This window comes from Ursus americanus, chromosome 21 (assembly GCF_024610735.1).
Source record: "Ursus americanus isolate L20-20 chromosome 21, mUrsAme1.1.p, whole genome shotgun sequence".
NCBI lineage: Eukaryota > Metazoa > Chordata > Mammalia > Carnivora > Ursidae > Ursus > Ursus americanus.
The window spans coordinates 27889993-27911566 of record NC_142147.1 but is presented as its reverse complement, the minus strand read 5'-3'; the positions used below and the strand labels follow the sequence as shown (position 1 = coordinate 27911566).

Here is a 21574-nt window from a genome sequence, read left to right as displayed (position 1 = left end):
ATCCACTTCCCATCAGTGTTTCTCCCCAGAAAGCCAAGCCCACTTGCCTCTCAACAGAGTTTCCCAGGTAGGTGACACCTGGCTCTGACAGGATGCCAGCCTAGAGGTCAGGGGTCACACAAACTCCGGAGGGAGGAAGTAGTTGCCTTCCAATGCTGTCCTTTGTGGTGGGTGAATAACATTTGATCTGCCCTGAGGTGGGTTGTGGGCATTTGGCAATGGCCTGCAGGACAGCCTTGTCTTTTCTGAGTCATGGGCCTCGGGGCACATCTGCTTCATTGCATTCTGGTGGGATCTTGTAGGCCTCAGCCAGGCCCCAAAACATCATGGCAATTTGCTGCCCTCCTGCTACACCGCCTGATTGTCTAGAGCCTGACTGCTCCCAGCAGGACTCCAGTCAGCCAGGGACATCACGTGCTCTCCTCCACTCGCCTTGCCCTCTCCTGGCCTGCAGACATGTGGGGGATGAGGGGGCCTCCGGAGCTAGGGCCCAGCCCCCCATACTGCCCACACAGACTGCCCAGAGTCCTAAGGCCCTCTTTTCCTCCTGCAGGTGCAGCCCAGGCCCTTCCCCTACACACCTAACCCCCCAGGGCCCCCACCCACCCGTGGCACCTGCCTCGTATGTGGTTACCATCTGCCTATGTTTAATTCATGGCTGGGGGTTGGGACGAGCTTCCCAAGAAAGGGAAGAACTCCCCTGGGGTCTTGCCCAGTTCCTGCCTGCCTGCCCCGGGCCTGGGCCTGGGACTAGAAGCTGCTGGAGGGCCCGAAGGACACTGTCCCAGTCAGAACACGGCCATCATTTGCTAATCCACAGCCCTGGAATGTCTGCGGGCCAATCAGCGGGGTCTCCCAGGGCTCCCCGAGGGCTCTAATCATCCTGCAATGATTAGCAGGGGCCACAGGGTCAGTGCACACTGCTCGGCTGGTTGTCGTGGGCAGGGCTGCTGGCCAGGCCCTCGGCTGGAGGAGGGAGGGAGCCCTAGGATTGGAGCTGGCTGTCTCTTCATGCCAGTGTTGACGGGAGGCTTTTTGGATACACCGATTACTCACCAGCCTCCCCCTTTTGTCCGCCAGTCCAGCCTGACTCCTTGAGATTGTGAGTAGCTCCATCCAGCCTGTGAAGCAAGCTGGACAGCTGAGCCAGGCCACTCCAGAGCGCCCACCAGGCCCATGCCGTGGCCAGAGCCGTCCGCCAGGCTGGGGGGCCACCGGCCCGGCCTCCTGCCCATGCTCCTGGCTCTCCTTGGCATGGCCTGGACAGAGGGGCAGCTACTCCCACGGCAGGAGGAGCGGGCCCTGACGCCTGGAGGTAAGGGGCCCCTGGGTGAGGAACGAGGTGGAGAAGCTATGGGTGCTACAGAGGGGTACCAGGGGGCTTCTGGAAGCCAGTGCCCATGCCTGAGCTCAGGCAGGCTAATGTGGTTGGAAGAGCTCCCTTCAGGTAGTCCAGGGACCCAAGATGGATGGGGGAGGCTGGGACGGGGGAGCGGAAGGAAAGAAGGGGAGTGGGCCCAGGCTTGGGGGTCGAGGAGGAATACCAGCCCAGAGTCTGCAGCTGGGGTCCCCAGGGCTGACCTCTTCACACATCCAGCCCATGGCCCCACTTTGCTCCTGTGAGCCCAACCCCCAGCTCAAGGGCCCCTGTACACCTGCCTCTCTCCCACCCCCGAGCTCTCTGTCTCCCGCAGGCCTGCCATCTTCCCGTGCCCCGTCAGCTCTTGTCCCCTAAGGTCAGGGCTGCCCTCTAAGCTTGCCATGGCGACCCCCCATCAGCCAGGGTCACCCGGGGAGAGCCCAGGTCCCACTGTGCAGGGGGCCTGACCTTGTCTCCTGCCCCAGCCCTGAGCAGTAAAGAGACGTTCCTGCTTCTCTCCCTGCACAACCGTCTGCGCAGCCGCGTGCACCCCCCTGCGGCCAACATGCACAGGATGGTGAGTCCCCAGGGGCTCGCCGAGGGGGTGGCTGGAGGCGCACCCCGGAACAGGGCTCAGGAGGCCATGCGGGTGCCAGGCGCCCTTCCACCTGGGCAGGGCAAGGGGGCAGCCAGTCACCCTGCCCACGGGGGGGGGGGGACCGTGCCTCGTTGCTAGGGCTCCACAGTGGCCTGCTGCCCAGAAGGGCCGTCCTTTGGCCTTTCCTCACATCCCATCCCGTTGCCCTGGAGACCAGAAGACATGGAAGGAGCCCTGCAGGAAAGAGGAGCTCCACAAAGGAGTCCCAGCAGGATCAGAGGGGCAGAAGGCTGGGAGGGAGAAGCATCCTGCTTGAGGGAGGCGGCTTGAGTGTGACCAGGACCCAGGGCTTCTTCCTGGTTTATCTGGGAGACGAGGAGGGGCCCCTCCAAGGCCTCCGCTCCTATTCTGGGGGCTGATGTAGGACGTGCAAGTTTGGCCCCATCATCCTGGGGCCCAGAAATGCTGCCCCAGCACATGCTAGCAGGCCCGGGGGTGAGGGCGGGACGGTGTGGGGGTGGGCAAGGTTCCCCATGGCTGCCTCCCCTAAACTCCTCCAGGCTGGCTCCGTGGTGGTGACCTTGAGAGCTCCCGGGTCAGTTTCCCAGGAGGTGGGGGTGGGGCAGGCCAGCGGGAGGGGGTTGTTTCTCCCCCTTTCCCCGCTCTGCAGCAGCTGTGCCCCTCCTCAGGCCCAGGTCCTGGCTCCCACTGCCCACATTCCCAGCTCCCAGCTCAAGTGCCTAGAGCGGAGGAGTGCTCCCGCTCAGCCGGTCATCGGTCATCGGTGTCTACGCTTTTCACATGCCTCTGGCCAAACTCTTAGAAATCAGCCCCACCACTCAGCCGCCTTCACCTCTGCGGGCCTCTCGGGCTTTTACCTAGTGGAGGCTAAGGCTCTTAGGGGGGTGCAGGGCTGCCAAGGGGCCCCCCAGATAGTCCCACTGCTCTGGCTCCCATCCTCATCAGAGGCAAAATTGCAACGGCCACCCTGCCCACGGTGGGTGAGACCCTGAGCACAGCACTTTGTCTCCTGTGCCCTTTGAATCCCCACGACAATCTTACCCTGCAGGTACCTTACTGTCCCCATTTCACAGATGCGGTTGTTGAGTCTCATGGAGATTAGGGGACTGCTAGAGGGCACAGAGCTGGGACGAGGTGGCTGGGCTGGCCCAGGGTGTGGTGATGGCGTGACCCAAGTTGTCTTGATTGCTGAGCCCCTCATTTAAGAGGAAGGGAGACGACTGGGTGGCCGTGCGGTATGAGGGGAGGTCTGTTGGTGTGTGGGTGGGGAGAGAAGATTAGGGCCACCCCACAGAATGGTGCTGGCTGAGGCCGAAGCCCTGAGGCCAGGAGCCTCTCTGGTCCTGCTTCCCCGTTGGCATTCCTACACAAGGCCAGGGTGGGAAGCAGGGACAGGACAAAGCGGCCTGACTGCTGAGGCCTTTTGCATCAAAGAAAAGCCAAATGGGAGCAACCAAGCCTTCCTGACAATGGCTACGGCCAGCTGTACCTAACGGCAAACACAAAACCAGTTTGAATGGCTTGGGCCCTGCCCCGGGCTCACATTACCAGACAGAAAAATCGACCATAGAAGCCCGTCCCATCGTCAGGGCTGGCACTGCTCCCTCAGGAACACCCATCCCCCTCTGGGGTGGTGCCTAAGGCAGGACCAAAGGGCACCCACGCAGGAGTCAGGAGGATGGGAGCTCTCAGTCCCGGGTCAGGTGCCCAGACCTCGCTGGTGCTTTTACCAACGCATCTCCGAGAGCTCCTTGCAGGCCCCGTCTGATCTTCCCCGGCCCCGGGCGGAAGTGGGTGAAACAAGACTCCCCGTCCAGTGCTCTCAGCATGACCCTGCACCCGGGGGAGACATGGGACCACTAAGGCCTGGCCCAAAGGTCCCTGCTGACACCTCTGTTTGTGCTGCCCCCAGGACTGGAGCGAGAGCCTGGCCCGATGGGCTCAGGCCAGGGCGGCCCTCTGCGGTGCCCCAGCCCAGAGCCCCGCGTCAGCACCTTGGGCCACCCAGCAAGTAGGCTGGAATGTGCAGCTGCTGCCCGCGGGTTCAGCGTCTTTCGTCGGCGTGGTGGGCCTGTGGTTCGCAGAGGGGCGCTGGTACAGCCATGCGGCAGCCGAGTGCGCCCGCAACGCCACCTGCACCCACTACACTCAGGTGAGGCTGGGGCGCCGGGCCCCAGGGCTCAGCTCAGAAGGGCTACCATTCGTCTTCAGATTGGTGGCTGCTTTTCCTCCGATTTGTATAGTTTTCCTTTTTTCTAAGTATGAACTATTTCAAACATAAATCTAGTAATGGACGCCCTTTTATCCACTATCTACATTTAGAAAATGTTTAACTATATTTGTTCTCATCTCTTAAGAAAAAACCAACAACTGGGGGCACCTGGGTGGCTCAGTCGGTTAAGCGTCTGCCTTTGGCTCAGGTCATGATCCCAGGGTCCTGGGATCGAGTCCCGCATCAAGCTCCTCGCTCTGCCTCAGTGCTCCCTCTCTCTCGCACTCTCTCTCTCAAATAAATAAATAAATATTTAAAACAAACAACTAATCAAAACTGAAGCCCTACTCCTGCCCTTTCCTCTGTCCCTCCCCAGAGGTGACTTTTCTGAAGTCCATGTGCATCACTCCCAAGCACGTTTCCTCTGTTTTGTTCTCCACACCTCGTGCTGTTTAGCTGCTAGGGTACAGCCCTGAAAAACACAGGCAGAGCCGAAGTAGGTTCGACTACCTTTACTACACATCTAAGCGTTTCGATACCTTTCCCGTTTTTGTAAGTGGGTTGTTTGTTATTAAATCCTCTGTGATTGCTCCGTGCGTCTCGGGTACCATCCCTGACCATTTTTCTAAGATTTACTTCCATGGATCCAGATATATATGGGTGATTCACTATGAAGAAATTACAATTTACAGGCATCTGATTTCTACATTTTTACTATTTAAAGTCATTTCACAATGCACAAATCCTAGTGCAGGTCCTCTCATGCACACGTGTCCAGCGTTTCTCTAGGATGCACTTGGAAGGCGAATGGCTGGGTCACAGCATGCAACTACGACCTTAGGAACTATTGCTAAAGCGACTGTTCCGACTGCCCACGAGTCAGTCCTCACTTCCCCAGTATTGCCAGGCTCCTGGATTTTGGTCTACTCAATACCATGAAATGCCTCCTTAATTTACACTTAATTTGAAATGGAGCATATTTCCTGATCTGTTAATTACCTGTTCATACCCCTTGCCCATTTTTATAACATGGTACATCTTTTTCTTATTAATTTTTAAGCATCCTTTCTATATTCTTTCTACTCTTTGTTGGTCATGTTGATAAAAGTTTTTCCTAGTATATGGTTCGTAATTTTTCATTGTTTATGTTATATTTTATAAAATAAATCTTTTAGAAGGTTTTAATATTAATTAATCCATTTTCTCAATTTTTAAAATGTATAATCGATTCATTTGTAGTATCATGTTTAAGACATCATTTTCTAGGGGTGCCTGGGTAGCGCAGTCAGTTAAGTGTCTGACTCTTGATTTCAGTTCAGGTCATGATCTCAGGGTTGTGAAATCAAGCCCCAGGCCTGCTTAGGATTCTCTCTCTCCCTCTCTCTGCCCCTCCCCCACCAAAGAATGAAATCCATTTCTACTCTGACATCAGAAATATATTTTCTTCCAAAGTTTAAATGTTTTTCTTTTTCGTCTTGACATCATTAAGCCACCTGGAAATTTCATGCAGGGTGTGACATAGGATTTAATTTGATCTCTTTCCAAATGGTCACCTTCTGGGGCACCTGGGTGGCTCAGTCAGTTAAGCATCTGCCTTTGGCTCAGGCCATAATCCCAGGGTCCTGGGATCGAGCCCCACACTGGGCTTCCTGCTTAGCAGAGAGCCTGCTTCTCCCTCTTCCTCTGCCTTTCCTCCTGCTTGTGCTCTCTCTCAAATAAATAAATAAAATCTTAAAAAAAAAACAAAACCCACAAATGGGCACCTTCCATTGAGTATTGAATCCTTCCCCCGCTGACTCACAATGCCACCTTAGTCATAACCAATCTCACATCTGCCCATAGGTCTATTGCTGAGTTCTTGATTCTGTTCTATTGCTTTTTTTGTTTATCCGTGCACACATGTTTTAATTACTATGGCTTTATAGAAAGTTTTGAAATGAAAATTCCCCATATTATCATTATTATTGTTCAAAAATGTGTTGTCTATGCTTGGCTCCCGATTCTCTCATATGAACTTTTTAATAAACAGCCTTTATCAGGTTACAGACATTTCTTTCTAGTCTAAGTTTGTTAAGATTGATTGATTGATTGATTGATTTTTAAAGATTTTGTTTCTAAGTCATCTCTATACCCAACTTGGGGCTCAAAGGGGCTCAAACCCATGACTCCTGAGAGCAAGAGTCTCACACTCTACCCACTGAGCCAGCCAGGTGCCCCTGTTTGGGATTTTTTTACACCATGAATAGGTCTTGTGTTTTATCAAATGCTTTTTCTACATCTATTGAAATAATCGTATGATTTTTCCTTAACTATTAAAGTGATGCAATACATTAATAATTTTGGGATGTACGTACAAAGGTGCTACACGATACTAGATCTTCCTGGTTAGATATTTTAAACGTTCTATTATAGAACATTTCAAACACATACAAAGCAGTCAGAGTAGTATCACCCATCACCCAGCTCCAACAACTATTAACTCATGGTCTCATGGCTCATCCTGTTTCATCTATATCCTTTTCCTCTCCTCTCCTATTATTCTTTTCTTAAAAAAAAAAAGTATTTATCCTAGATAGAGAAATCACAAGAGCGTGTGCGTGAGCTGGGGGGAGGCAGGAGGCAGAGGGAGAGAATCCCAAGCAGACTCACTGCTGAGCTTAGAGCCTGACACGGGGCCCAATCCCATGACCCTAAGATCACAACCTGCCCCAAAAAGTGCCCCTCCTCTCCTATTATTCTTTTTTTTTTTTTTTAAAGATTTTATTTATTTATTTATTTATTCAACAGAGATAGAGACAGCCAGCGAGAGAGGGAACACAAGCAGGGGGAGTGGGAGAGGAAGAAGCAGGCTCATAGCAGAGGAGCGTGATGTGGGGCTCAATCCCGTAACACCGGGATCACGCCCTGAGCCGAAGGCAGATGCTTAACCGCTGTGCCACCCAGGCGCCCCTCTCCTATTATTCTTAAGCAAATTTCAGACATCACATAATTTTATCCATAAATTAGTATATATCTCTAAAATTGGCTCTTTTTAGAAAACATAATCTCAATATCATAATTAATATATATTTTTAAATTTTAACTCTTCCTTGCCTTCCTACTTACAGGGCTGTGATTCATCTATACACCATGGGCTATAACAGTTATTCAAATGCTAAAATACTTACATATTAGTAAACAGTTGCTACCCCAAGTTCCCAGAATGCACCTGGCCTAGTGTCTTCCCTGGGATACCTAGGATCTGTCCCATGATCTAGAACCAGAGAGGGAATGCCCGGCACAGTAGCGGGTCTCTAGGATCCCGCTCCAGCCCAGCATCTGTTCTGACTGGCAAGTCCCCATGCCTGCTGGTTAAGTGTTTTGAGTATCTGCCAAGCTGGCATGTCACGTGATGTGAAATAATGTGATGCAGGGTGTGTGCTGCCATTGTTTTTAATCCATTGCTAGACCTGGTTTGCTAATTATTATTTGATAGTGAAATTGAGCTCTGATTTCCTTCCTCATGCTGCCCTTACCTGGGTGAGAGCAATGCTGCACCGACCTCATAAAATGAGTTGGAAGTTTTGCCTCATTTTCTATTTCCTGGAAGAGTTTCTATAATATTTGCTATAACTCTCCTGTAAAACTCTTTGGGCCTTGCTCTCTTTGGGGGTTGTTTGTTTTGTGGGTACATGCATACGTATGTGTGGATTTTGAACTGCTGGCTCGACTTTTAGAAATGGTCAGAGATCACTTCACATGTTCTACTTCTTCTTGAGACCATTTTGCCAAGGTCTATTTTCTAAGGAATTGTCCATTTTATGTTTTCCAATGTATTGGTCAGGATTGTTCAGTATTGAAGAGAGATTTAAAGCTAGCATCAAACAGGAGGGCACCTGGGTGGCTCAGTCGGTTAAGCATCTGATTTAATTTCGGCTCAGGTCATGATCTCACGGTCTTGGGATGGAGCCCCATGTCAGGCTCTACGCTCAGCAGGGAGTCTGCTGGAGATTTTCTCTCTCCCTCTGCCCCTCCCCCTGCTCTCTCTCTCTCTCAGATAATAAATAAATCTTAAAAAAAAAAAAGAAGGAAAGGAGAAAACATAGGAAATTTAAATATATGCTTTAAAATCAAAGACCTCGTGATGGAAAAGAGGAAACACGTAAGCCTGAATGACAATAAAATCACTGAAGAGCAAAACTCACAGAATGCAGCTAATGAAGTTTAGAGGGAAATAGCTTTAAATGAATACAGCAAAAATGGAAAAAGACTTAAAAATGAATGAGCTAAGAACCCGTATCAAGAATATATAAAAAATAATAGAATAAACTGAATAAAGTAGGAGAAAGTAAATAATGGGGGTGCCTCGTTCACTTAGTCAGTGGAGCATGTGACTCTTGATCTCATGGTCATGAGTTCAAGCCCTACGTTCAGTATAGAGATTACTAAGAAAAATATATAAAACCTAAAAATAGGGGCGCCTGGGTGGCACAGCGGTTAGGCAACTGCCTTCGGCTCAGGGCGTGATCCCGGCGATCTGGGATCGAGCCCCACATCAGGCTCTTCTGCTATGAGCCTGCTTCTTCCTCTCCCACTCCCCCTGCTTGTGTTCCCTCTCTCGCTGGCTGTCTCTGTCTCTGTCGAATAAATAAATAAAATCTTTAAAAAAAAAACCTAAAAATAAAAAGAAAGTAAATAAAAAAATAAGAGCAGAACGTCAGTTAAGCGTCTGATTCTTGGTTTCGGCTTAGGTCATGATCTCGGGGTTGTGAGCTCGAGCCCCGCGTTGAGCTCTGGGCTCAGCACAGGATCTGCTCCAGATTCTTCTCTCCCTCTGCCCTTCCCCCTGCTCGCTTGCTCTCCCTGTCTCTCAAATAAATAAATAAATAAATAAATAAATAAATAAATAAATAAAATCTTTGAAAAAATCTAGGCTTAAACAGGGATTTAAAAAATATCTTCTGTGTCTACGCAAATGGACCTCAAAAGAAAGCTGGGGTAGCAATTCTCATATCAGATAAATTGGATTTTAAACTACAGACTATAGTTAGAGACGCAGAAGGGCACTATATTATTCTTAAGGAAGTATTCAACAAGTGGATATGACAGTTATAAATATATATGCCCCCAACAGGGGAGCAGCAAGATACACAAGCCAACTCTTAACCAGAATAAAGAGACATATAAATAAAAATACATTAATAGTAGGGGACCTCAACACTCCACTATCAGAAATAGACAGAACACCCTGGCAAAAACTAAGCAAAGAATCAAAGGCTTTGAATGCCATACTCGACGAGTTGGACCTCATAGATATATATAGAACACTACACCCCAGAACCAAAGAATACTCATTCTATTCTAATGCCCATGGAACATTCTCAAGAATAGACTATGTTCTGGGACACAAAACAGGTCTCAACCGATACCAAAAGATTGAAATTATCCCCTGCATATTCTCAGACCACAACGCTCTGAAATTGGAACTCAACCACAAGGAAAAATTTGGAAGAAACTCAAACACTTGGAGACTAAGAACCATCCTGCTCAGGAATGACTCGATAAACCAGGAAATCAAAAATCAAATTAAACAATTTATGGAGACCAATGAGAATGAAAATACAACAGTCCAAAACCTATGGGATACTGCAAAGGCAGTCCTAAGGGGGAAATACATAGCCATCCAAGCCTCACTCAAAAGAATAGAAAAATCTAAAATGCAGTTTTTATATTTTCACCTCAAGAAGCTGGAACAGCAACAGAGGGACAGGCCTAATCCACGCACGAGGAAGCAGTTGACCAAAATTAGAGCTGAAATCAATCAAGCAGAAACCAGAAGTACAGTAGAGCAGATCAACAGGACTAGAAGCTGGTTCTTTGAGAGAATCAATAAAATTGACAGACCACTGGCAAGACTTATCCAAAAGAAAAGAGAAAGGACCCAGATTATTAAAATTATGAATGAAAAAGGAGAGGTCACGACAAGCACCATTGAAATTGGAAGGATTATTAGAAATTTTTATCAACAGCTATATGCGAATAAACTAAGCAATCTGGAAGAGATGGAATCCTTCCTGGAAACCTATAAACTACCAAGATTGAAACCGGAAGAAATTGATTCCTTAAACAGGCCAATTAATTATGAAGAAATTGAGTCAGTGATAAACAACCTTCCAAATAACAAAACTCCAGGCCCGGACGGTTTTCCTGGGGAATTCTACCAAACATTCAAAGAAGAAATAATACCTATTCTCCTAAAGCTATTTCAAAAAATAGAAACAGAAGGAAAGCTACCAAACTCATTCTATGAGGCCAATATTACCTTGATCCCCAAACCAGGCAAAGACCCCATCAAAAAGGAGAATTACAGACCGATTTCCCTAATGAATATGGACGCCAAAATCCTCAACAAGATACTTGCTAATAGAATCCAACAGTACATTAAAAGGATTATCCATCACGATCAAGTGGGATTCATACCTGGGATGCAAGCGTGGTTCAATATTCGCAAATCAATCAGCGTGATACATCATATCAACAAGAAAAGACTCAGGAACCATATGATCCTCTCAATCGATGCTGAAAAAGCATTTGACAAAATACAGCATCCTTTCCTGATTAAAACCCTTCAGAGTGTAGGAATAGAAGGTACATTTCTCAATCTCATAAAAGCCATCTATGAAAAGCCTACTGCAAATATTATTCTCAATGGGGAAAAGCTGGAAGCCTTTCCCTTAAGATCAGGAACTCGACAAGGATGCCCACTCTCGCCACTATTATTCAACATAGTACTAGAAGTCCTTGCAAGAGCAATCAGACGACAAAAAGGGATCAAAGGTATTCAAATTAGCAAAGAAGAAGTCAAAATGTCTCTCTTTGCAGATGACATGATACTCCATATGGAAAACCCAAAAGAAGCCACTCCCAAACTATTAGAAGTTATAGAGCAATTCAGTAACGTGGCAGGATACAAAATAAATGCTCAGAAATCAGTTGCATTTCTATACATGAATAACGAGACCGAAGAAAGAGAAATTAGGGAATCCATCCCATTTACAATAGCACCAAAAACCATACGTTACCTTGGAATTAACTTAACCAGAGACGTAAAGGACCTATATTCTAGAAACTATAAATCACTCTTGAAAGACATTGAGGAAGACATAAAAAGATGGAAAGATATTCCATGCTCATGGATCGGAAGAATTAACATAGTTAAAATGTCCATGCTACCCAGAGCAATCTACACTTTCAATGCTATCCCGATCAAAATACCAAGGACATTTTTCAAAGAACTGGAACAAACAGTCCTTAAATTTGTATGGAAACAGAAAAGGCCCCGAATCTCCAAGGAACTGTTGAAAAGGAAAAACAAAGCTGGGGGCATCACAATGCCGGATTTCGAGCTGTACTACAAAGCTGTGATCACAAAGACAGCATGGTACTGGCACAAAAACAGACACATAGACCAATGGAACAGAAAAGAGAGCCCAGAAATGGACCCTCGGCTCTTTGGGCAACTAATATTTGATAAAGCAGGAAAAAACATCCGGTGGGAAAAAGACAGTCTCTTCAATAAATGGTGCTGGGAAAATTGGACAGCTACATGCAAGAGAATGAAACTTGACCACTATCTCACACCATACACAAAAATAAACTCCAAATGGATGAAAGACCTCGATGTGAGACAGGAATCCATCAAAATTCTAGAGGAGAACATAGGCAACAACCTCTACGACATCAGCCAAAGCAACCTTTTTCATGACACATCTCCAAAGGCAAGAGAAACAAAAGATAAAATGAATTTATGGGACTTCATCAAGATTAAAAGTTTCTGCACATCCAAGGAAACAGTCAGAAAAACTAAGAAGCAGCCCACGGAATGGGAGAATATATTTGCAAATGACACTACAGATAAAGGACTGGTATCCAAGATCTACAAAGAACTTCTCAAACTCAATACACAAGAAACAAACAAATCATAAAATGGGCAGAAGATATGAATAGACACTTTTCCAATGAAGACATACAAATGGCTAACAGACACATGAAAAAATGTTCAAAATCATTAGCCATCAAGGAAATTCAAATCAAAACCACACTGAGATACCACCTTACGCCAGTTAGAATGGCAAAAATAGACAAGGCAAGAAACAACAATTGTTGGAGAGGATGTGGAGAAAGGGGATCCCTCCTACATTGTTGGTGGGAATGCAAGTTGGTACAGCCACTCTGGAAAACAGTGTGGAGGTCCCTTAAAAAGTTAAAAATTGAGCTACCCTATGATCCAGCCATTGCACTACTGGGTATCTACCCCAAAGATACAGACGTAGTGAAGAGAAGGGCCACATGCACCCCAATGTTCATAGCAGCAATGTCCACAATAGCTAAATCGTGGAAGGAGCCGAGATGCCCTTCAATAGATAACTGGATTAAGAAGTTGTGGTCCATATATACGATGGAATATTACTCAGCTATCAGAAAGAACGAATTCTCAACATTTGCTACAACATGGACGGCACTGGAGGAGATAATGCTAAATGAAGTAAGTCAAGCAGAGAAAGACAACTATCATATGATTTCTCTCATCTATGGAACATAAGAACTAGGATGATCGGTAGGGGAAGAAAGGGATAAAGAAAGGGGGGGGTAATCAGAAGGGGGAATGAAACATGAGAGACTATGGACTATGAGAAACAAACTGAGGACTTCAGAGGGGAGGGGGTGGGGGAATGGGATAGACCGGTGATGGGTAGTAAAGAGGGCACGTATTGCATGGTGCACTGGGTGTTATACACAACTAATGAATCATCGAGCCTTACATCGGAAACCGGGGATGTACTGTATGGTGACTAACATAATATAATAAAAAATCATTAAAAAAAATATTTTCTGTGTCTATAGCTAGGTCCTTTTAAACTTTGCAGCTTTGTTTATTTGTGCCGTCTCTCTTTCATTCTTTACCAGTCTTTCCAGAGGTGTGTCTATTTTAACAAATCAGTTTTTACTTGTTTTTATCCTCTTTTTTAAAAAAAAATTCTGCTCTTATTTTTATTATTTACTTTTTAAGTTTATGTATTTTAATGGGGCACCCCCATTATTTACTTTCTTTTACTTTATTCAGTTTACTCTATTATTTTTTTTTATATTTAATCCCAGGACTCTGGGATCATGACCTGAGCTGAAGGCAGACACTTAACCGACTGAGCCATCCAGATGTCCCTTTACTTCTTTTTGTTTGTTTGTTTTTAAGATTTATTTATTATTTGAGAGAGAGAGTGAGCGAGCAGGGCGGAGAGACAGAGAGAAAATCTCCAGCAGACTCCCTGCTGAGCGCAGAGCCTGACATGGGGCTTGATCCCAGGACCATGAGATCATGACCTGAGCTGAAATTAAGTCAGATGTTTAACCGACTGAGCCACCCAGGTGCCCCAAACTTTCCTTACTTCTAAGTTATTTACTTGACATTTTATTGCATTGAATTTATAGAATGCAGCCCACGAGATACTGTTCCTTTGGTTTTTGTTGAATCTTGCTTTGTGGTTAAGCGAGGGGTCAATATTTGCAAAAGTTTCATGCATTCCTAAAAACAATGTATGTTCTCTAATTATTGGATACATCTGTCCGTGTCGCCCTACTTTATAGCTGTCATATGGAGCGTTACAGGAGTTTGCTTAACTATTCCCTTGTATTGACTGTGCTGTTTCCAAGCTGTCACTGATTTTAAGATTTGAATCTAAGTGTTGAATACCATCAGAGATCAACACCTGTTAGCTTTTGTTGCATGACACACTACCGCGAAGTTTAGCATCCTGTGATTCTGTAGGTTGGCAATTTGGGCTGGGCCCAGTGGGGAGGTTCTTCTGGTCTTTGCAGGGCCCACGTGCAAGTGTGATCAGCCGCTGTGTGGGCTGGGAGCAGGCTCGCCTCTGCCTGTGGGGTCTCCTGAGGCTGAGGTTCAAAACCAGCTCACTATCATTTTTTTTAAGACTTTATTTTATTTATTTTAGAGAGAGAGTACTCCTGCACTTGCGTGTGCGCGCGCGCGCGCACACACACACACACACACACACACACACACGCACCGAGTGGGGTGGGGCAGAGAATCCCAAGAACCCTCCTCGCTGAGCCAGGAGCCCGACGCGGGGCTGAATCTCACAACCCTGAGATCACGACCTGAGCCAAAACCAGGAGTGGGACGGTTAAGCGACGGAGCCACCCAGGCCCTCCTGGCTCCATATCACTTGTGCTGCACTCTGTTGGCCAGTGCAAGCTACGGGGTCAGCCGGATTCAAGGCTGGAAAAGAGAGTCCTGCTCTTGTTGCAAAGAACTGCAAAGGCACGTTTAAGAGCGGGCTGTAGGGAGGAGGGAAGGGTTGTAGCCATGAGTGCAATCTGTCGCAAGACCTTCGAGGTCTGAGACTTTCTTTTGCCGCTCGCCACCCACCCATGACTCTCTCCTTTCTTCTGGTATCTGCTGATCCAAACCTCTCCCCTCTCCCCACCCAGAAAGCCTTCCCAGGCTATTCCCACCTATCCTCGTAGCTCTGCCCAGCACTGCTGCGGCTCCCGAGGCCCCGAGGGAGGTCTGCCTGCCTCATTTGGGGCAGAGGCTGTGTCCCCCCTCACCAGGCAAGCATCATCCGTGTTGTTGGGCCCCACACTGGGAGTGCGGTGGCCCATGATAGGGTCTCTGAGCCACCGTGTCTCCTGCAGCTCGTGTGGGCCACCTCGAGCCAGCTGGGCTGCGGGTGGCACCGGTGCTCTGGGGCCCAGGCCGAGCTGGAAGCCTTCGTCTGCGCCTACTCTCCCGGGTAAGCCGCCACCCCTGCAGCTACCCTGCCATCCACCGGGGGTAGAACGCTCAACCACCCACTCGAAGGCCTTTACCCCTGGGTCTGCCCCTCACGGGGAGAGGGAAGGAAGAAAGGGAGAGGGTGCGGCAGTGCGCAGCCCCCGAGACTGCAGCCGAGCAGAATGTGGCTTTTCAGACACCGCTCCGTGGCAGCACCATTCGGCTTTGCCCGGTGGGAGAATGGAGCACTGGTATTCATTTGGAGGCCATCTTTCCTTTCCGAGGACATCTCCCTGTCTCCCCAGCTCCCTGACGCCCTGAGCGGGCCAGTAGGAGCTGAAGGGGCCGGTGGGGCAGGCAGCAAGGCCACCCCTGTCTTGCCCGAGGCCGGGCCCTTGCAGCCCTCTGGTGCTTGCTCTCACAGAGGCAACTGGGAGGTAAACGGGAAGACAATCGCCCCCTATAAGAAGGGCTCCTGGTGTTCCCTCTGCACGGCCAGGGTCTCTGGCTGCTTCAAAGCCTGGGACCACGCAGGGGGGCTCTGTGGTAAGTGCCCCACCCTGCCTGCCTCCTGCTGGAGCAGCGGGTACAAGAGAGCTCAATGTGGTGACCCTTGTGGAGGGGGGCAGCATCCGGTGGGACTGTCCTCAAAGCCCTGGCCCTTGGCACCCAGGGAGGCACCCAGCTGACCTGCCTGAAGGAGACCCCCTCTCAGAGTTCATCCTTATCTGACCAGAGGTCCCCAGGAACCCATGTCGCATGAGCTGCCGGAACCACGGACATCTGAACGTCAGCACCTGCCACTGCCATTGTCCCCCCGGCTACACAGGCAGATACTGCCAAGGTGAGGGGCGCCTGGAGCTCCAGGTCCCAACTGCCCAGGGGCCCAGTAAGTGAAGTCTGGGCCAGGGCCCCGAAGGCGGCGCAGGGGGTGAGGGGGGACACACGTTCCTGCGCGGGGTGTCCCAGGGCCTTGCAGCGCTCACTGGGAGTGTTTGGAGAGGGTCCTGAGGGAGCGTGTGGGTACCGACCAGGTACGTGCTGATCTGAACACCGCATACAGTCATTCAACCAACAGCCTGAGGACCTGCCGGGCCCTGAGCCGTGTAGGGGATTCAAAGTGGCATCAGATTTGGCCCTTAGGTCCTGGGATGATGGGAGGAGGACATTATCAAGATCTAGAAGTAGACTCTGGTCCCACTGTCCCCCTCCCAGCTCTTGACCACAGGCACGTCACCCCCCAAGCCCCAATTTGCTTCTCATGGAGATCAAACCAGACACCAATCCCTGATGGGGTTCCATCCTTGAGGGTCTTGCTCATCACGGTTGGCCATTCCCCCACACTCCGAGGCCTGTGAGGGGCAGCACAGGGTCCAGGGGCTGCGGGCTGAGCTCCGCCCCCCCCCCACAGTGCGGTGCAGCGTGCAGTGTGTGCATGGCCGGTTCCGGGAAGAGGAGTGTTCCTGTGTCTGCGATGTCGGCTATGGGGGACCCCAGTGTGCCAGTGAGTCCTGCCCCGATGTCCCCCGATGAGCCAGGCCACCCCCTGGGAGTCCCAAGCGGGGTGCTGGATCCGGCTCAGACCAGTTCACAGGAGCCCACTGGGCGCATTTCTTCCCGACTCCCTGCTCAGTCACATTGCGTTGGTAGCTTGAAACCAACCACGGCGGCGGTATTCACACCATAGAATCTGGCAAATGCTACAAACCCTTTTTGTTTTTTTAAGAGAGCCAACTGGATGTTACCCATTCCCCAGCCGGCCTCTGACTCCCATCCACTCTCCAGCTTGGAGACAGTGGCCAGAGGAAAGGGCTCCCTGAGCTTAGCTCCCCGGTAGGGTGGAAAGCATCATGTGTCTGAGGTCCCCACACGCAGTCAGACTCCCCTGTCTGCAGCCAAGGTGCACTTTCCCTTCCACACTTGTGACCTGCGGATTGACGGAGACTGCTTCCTGGTGTCTTCGGAGGCAGACACGTACTATGGAGCCAAGATGAAATGCCAGGTGACGGTGGACCCCTGCCTTCCCAGGGACCCCCAGGGTCTCGAGTGAAGGTCTTATTGGACTAAGAGATGGTTCCTTCAATTTCTCCTGACCTGACTCTGGTCATTAGTATAAAGCAGGGGTCACAAACTCAGAGGCCCATGGAAGCCAGGAGGTCATTGAATGAGCTGAGGGACCCAGGGGGGAGGCCCCGCCCAACCTCCCTCTAAGGAGCCGTCCTAATTCAGCTCTAGCTGCTGGCTGCCAGGCAGGTAGCGGAGTTCAGGGAGGCCAGAACTTGGGATTTTTCAAGAGAATCAGAAATTCAGATTTTCATTGGCATCTCTCAATGTATTAATGTTGGTGACCAATTCGAATGTATTCAGGACACTGAACAGATGAAACAAAGCCTCCCAAGGGCAGGGCCCTGCCAGTCTGGGCCCCCGTGCCCAGAGAGAGGAGATGCGGGCTGGGGAGAGGAAGTGGGACCCCTACTCTAAGAAGCAGGAGACTGTGGGGTGGGGGAGATGACGTCCCTGGCCGTGGCGAGGTGGCACAATGGGCAGGAAGGGATGGCCTGAGCTCTGGGGCCCTGCCAGTGTGACCTGGAGTGGGGGTTACAGGGAAAAGGTGGGGTGCTAGCCCAGATTGAGAGCCAGAAAGTGCAGGACATCCTCGCCTTCTACTTGGGCCGTCTGGAGACCACCAACGAGGTGACCGACAACGACTTTGAGACCAGAAACTTCTGGATTGGTGAGTGCCTGGCTGGTTGGGAGTGCAGGAATCTGTGAAAACCCACCAGCAGACAGTAAGGTTGTGGTGAGGGCTGGGGGCCCAGAATAGGGCTGGCAACCTTCTTCTCTGGGGAGAGCAGGGAAGGGAGGGAGAGGGGGAGCCACTGGGGGCTGGAAGAGCTAGGAAGGGGTTAAGGCCTGGCAGCAGAAAGGGCATGAGGCAGCAGGCTCCGAGCTCGGGGCGCTCCTCTCAGGGAGCCCAGGGCTCTGCGTGGGGCCCCAGGGCTGTGGACTAACCTCAGCTGCCGTGGCCCAGGGCTCACCTACAAGACCACCAAGGACTCCTTCCGCTGGACCACGGGGGAGCATCAGTCCTTCACCAGTTTCGCCTTTGGACAGCCTGACAACCAGGGGTGAGTCTGGGGTGCCCTCCATCCCCTGGGCTCGCTCTCTCACCTGAGCCCTGTTGCTGAGCCTTCAGAAGCCACTGAAGAAACTCCGCCCAGCCTGCTGCCTGGCTGAGCCCCCTGAGGGCCAGGGCCTCCCCTGGTGCCCAGGAGCCCAGGCAGTGCGGGCACAGCTGGTGCAGCACAGTGCTGAGCTGACGCACAGGCCGGCCTCCAGGGCTCACCTACAGGACAGGGGACTCCAGAAGGCGTCGTCCATTGTCCTCTGTTAGCCATCCACCCCGCCCCCCACTACACTCCTCTGCCTGTATCCGCACACTGATTCTGGTGGTCTTGAGCAATCCCCTCTCCCGCCAGCCTCTACTGAGGGCCTTCTGGTTATGTGGTCTTTTGTCCTGGTCTTCAAAGCCCAGGAATGCCCAGTGCAGGAGGGGCAGGGGTGGAGGAAGTCAGACTGTGTGGACCACCAGGGGCTCCAAAAGTCTGCCCCGCACTCCCTCAAGCTGGTTGATGGCAGCCAGGCCCATACCCCCGCCCTGTCACCTAGAGGACGTGGGCCTGGTTGGGCTCCCAGGCACACCTTCTCCCTGCTGGCAGGGAAGACGTGGGCCTGTGTATTCCAGGTACAGCCCCCCGTCCCCCACCGGTGGGCTGGGGCTTAGTGCTGGCACTGAGCAGGGGGAGCTGCTGCCCAGGCAGGGGCTGTGCTGAGAGCCTCCCCTTTGCTGAGAAGAGCTGCAGAGGCCCAAGGAGCAGGCGTGGGAGCTCGGGGGTGGGACGGGGCTCTTCGGCACAGGGGGCCTGCTGCAGCGTAAGCTAAGCCCCTCCTGGGCTCCTACTTTCACTCCCCCACGCTCAGCCCCCAACTTGTTGGCCTGGCAGGTTCGGCAACTGCGTGGAGCTGCAGGCCTCAGCCGCCTTCAACTGGAACGACCAGCGCTGTAAAACCCGAAACCGCTACATCTGCCAGTTTGGTGAGGGCCCCTCACAGCTTCCCTCTGCCGGTCCCTGCTGGCCCGTTGCAGGTGCGCGGAGATCCAGGTCACAGGCCCGGGGAGCGTCTGAGCACGCGGGGTCTGTGGCTCCTGCGGCCCCCGAGGCCCAGGGAGGAGAGAGAAGCCCAGCATCTCACAGCACGTCCACATGGCCGCGGAACTGGGATGCCAGCCTGGCCTGGGATTTCTCCAACGTCCCTTTCCTCCTGTCACCAAAGCTGCAAGTTAGGGATTTGTTGGGGTCACCAGTGTTCCCTGATTCCCTAGAGCCCAGAGAACTATGGCGGGGAGCAGAGGTGAAACCTGGCCCAGAACCGGCCCCCAGCAGCCCCTGCTGGAAAGGTCTGGAGCTCCACGTGGGAACGTAGGCATTTCAGGACCAACCGCAGAAAGGTCCCCATCCTAGGACCGCCTGGGCTGCCACTGACCCTCGCTCTGTCTGGCTTCCTTTCCAGCTGAGGAGCACATTTCCCGGTGGGACCTGGGGCCCTGAGACTCGGCCGTGCCTCTCCCCTGCCAGCACCCGGATGCGCAGCCACGCTCGCCCAGCTGCCCCCCTGTCTGGAACAAGGGCCAGGCCAGGACCACCAGCCAACATCCACAGAGGTCTCAGAGAGACCCTGCAGGAGGGAGGCAGGGGGTACAAGTCCGGCCCAGAGGGAGTCTGCTATAGGGGGAGGGGAGCTGGGGCCCCTCAGCCTGCTGTGGAGAAGATGGGTGTCAGGCGCCCGAACCGGAGGCAGGGCCAGCCGTCCGAAGAGACCACTCTCCTCCGTGGTCGCCGGAGCCTCTGGGGCAGATGGAGGTTCCTCACTGCCCAGGGTGCATCCCACAAAGGATTAAACTAAGTTATGAATCAGCCGGACTTGCGACTGCTTGTCTTGAAGGGGGTCCGCCGACCCAGGGTGATCCCAGGAAGACCAAAGGGAGCCTGACGGGCTTCACTGCCAGCTGCCCTTGACCCAGGCCCTTCCCTGCTCACCCACGTGACCCAGACCACCTTCTGGAAGTTCTCCGGTCTTAGCCCCTGAGGGATGCACAGATTCAGAAACTCTTTGCATGCCTAACTTCCCGCTCCAGCTCCTCTCCCCCCTCCTGGCTCTGTCCGCTCCATGCTTCTGCTCACACCCTCCGCCTGTGTTCCTTATGCCTGCTCCTGTGTGTTCCTCCCACTTTCTTTGTGATTATCTGTGCGGGGGATGTGTCGTGGCCCCGGCTCCCTCCACTCCCTACAGTGGTGAGAGGGGCCCGTGTGCGCAGGTGAGGCCAGGAGGTGCCCTCATCAGGGTCTGGAAAGCACCCCGGCCCATTGGCACACTGTGATGTGTGGAGTTGTTTTGCTGGTTGGAGGTGGGAGTGTGGCCCAGGACCCCGGAACCAGGACAAACGTAACAGCCACAATTTTTATTGTGGTTGCAACTGGTAGAAACGTAGAAACAGCTCTAATCATGGCAGAACAGGAATTTATCAAAAAGACAATGACCTAAAAATGAGCATAGATAGCTCTCCACAGAAGCTACACAAATGGCCAACAATCACATCACTAGCCGTTAGGAAATCCACATCAAAACCACACCGAGACATCACTCCACGCCCGGTAGGACAGCTGTCATCAAAGAAACACACAGTAACAATGTTGACGAGGACTTGGACCAGCTGGAACCCTCACCAGCTGCAGGTGGGAACGTGAAATGGCACAGCCGCTCTGGAAAACAGTTGGGTGGGTCCCCAAAAAGTTCAGCACAGCTACCATTTGACCCAGCAATTCTGCTCCTAGGCCTGTACCCGAGAATTGAGAACAAGTACTCAAGTCCTTACGCACAAAGTTCACAGCAGCATCATTCCCAACAGCAAAAAGGTGGAAACCACCCAAACGCCCACCAGTGGATGAGTGGACGTGCCATAGAATATTATCCAGCCATTAAAAGGAACAAAGAACGGATACAGTCTACGAGCTGGATGAACCTTAAGAACGTTATTTTAAGTGAAAGAAGCCAGTCACAAAAGGTCACACGTGGTACGATTCCATTCAGATCAAATACTCAGAATAAGTAAATCCACAGAAACAAAACACACCCTGGGGGTCGCCAGGGGTCGCGGGAGCATGGGGACTAAGAGCTCAATGGGTCTGGGTTTTATCTTGGAACAAAAATGTTTTGGAACGTAGCAGTGGAGGTCTCACAACACGGTGAACGTACTCAATGCCACCAAATGGGTTACCTTCATGTCACGCGGGGGTGGGGGGGGAAGGCCTGGTCACAGGGTCCTGGGGAGAGTCAGAGAGCCAGGCCCCAAATTCTGCTGCACAGTCAGGCCAGGCACATACTCGAGCCACTGCTGTCAGGCATACTCTGGCGGCGACCCTGGAGCCACCCCCGTGACAACCCCACCTCGGCTTTGACAACTACTGCCGGCAATCCTGTGCCCTCCTGAACCCGGACACCAGCCACCCCCGTCAGCCTTCCTGGCTCAGAGGCCTTCCCCCCGCGCCC

General features: G+C 51.4%; 1 protein-coding gene across 2 annotated transcripts; it reads left to right on the top strand.

Annotated features, from left to right (window-relative positions):
• The first annotated feature begins 898 nt into the window (after positions 1–898).
• On the top strand, positions 899–19941 carry LOC123800534 (C-type lectin domain family 18 member A). Of its 2 annotated transcripts, XM_045810278.2 has the most exons (12): positions 900–1315; positions 1846–1937; positions 3892–4131; positions 14887–14984; positions 15390–15511; positions 15702–15809; positions 16377–16469; positions 16861–16967; positions 17570–17699; positions 17997–18093; positions 18970–19061; positions 19538–19941. In XM_045810278.2, the coding sequence occupies exons 1-12, from the start codon at positions 1177–1179 to the stop codon at positions 19573–19575; spliced, it is 1356 nt and encodes a 451-aa protein (XP_045666234.1). In that variant the 5' UTR covers positions 900–1176; the 3' UTR covers positions 19576–19941. The 2 variants fall into 2 exon arrangements, with proteins under 2 accessions (XP_045666232.2, XP_045666234.1); XM_045810276.2 differs by lacking the exon at positions 17570–17699 and having other exon boundaries at positions 899–1315.
• Positions 19942–21574: the final 1633 nt, after the last annotated feature.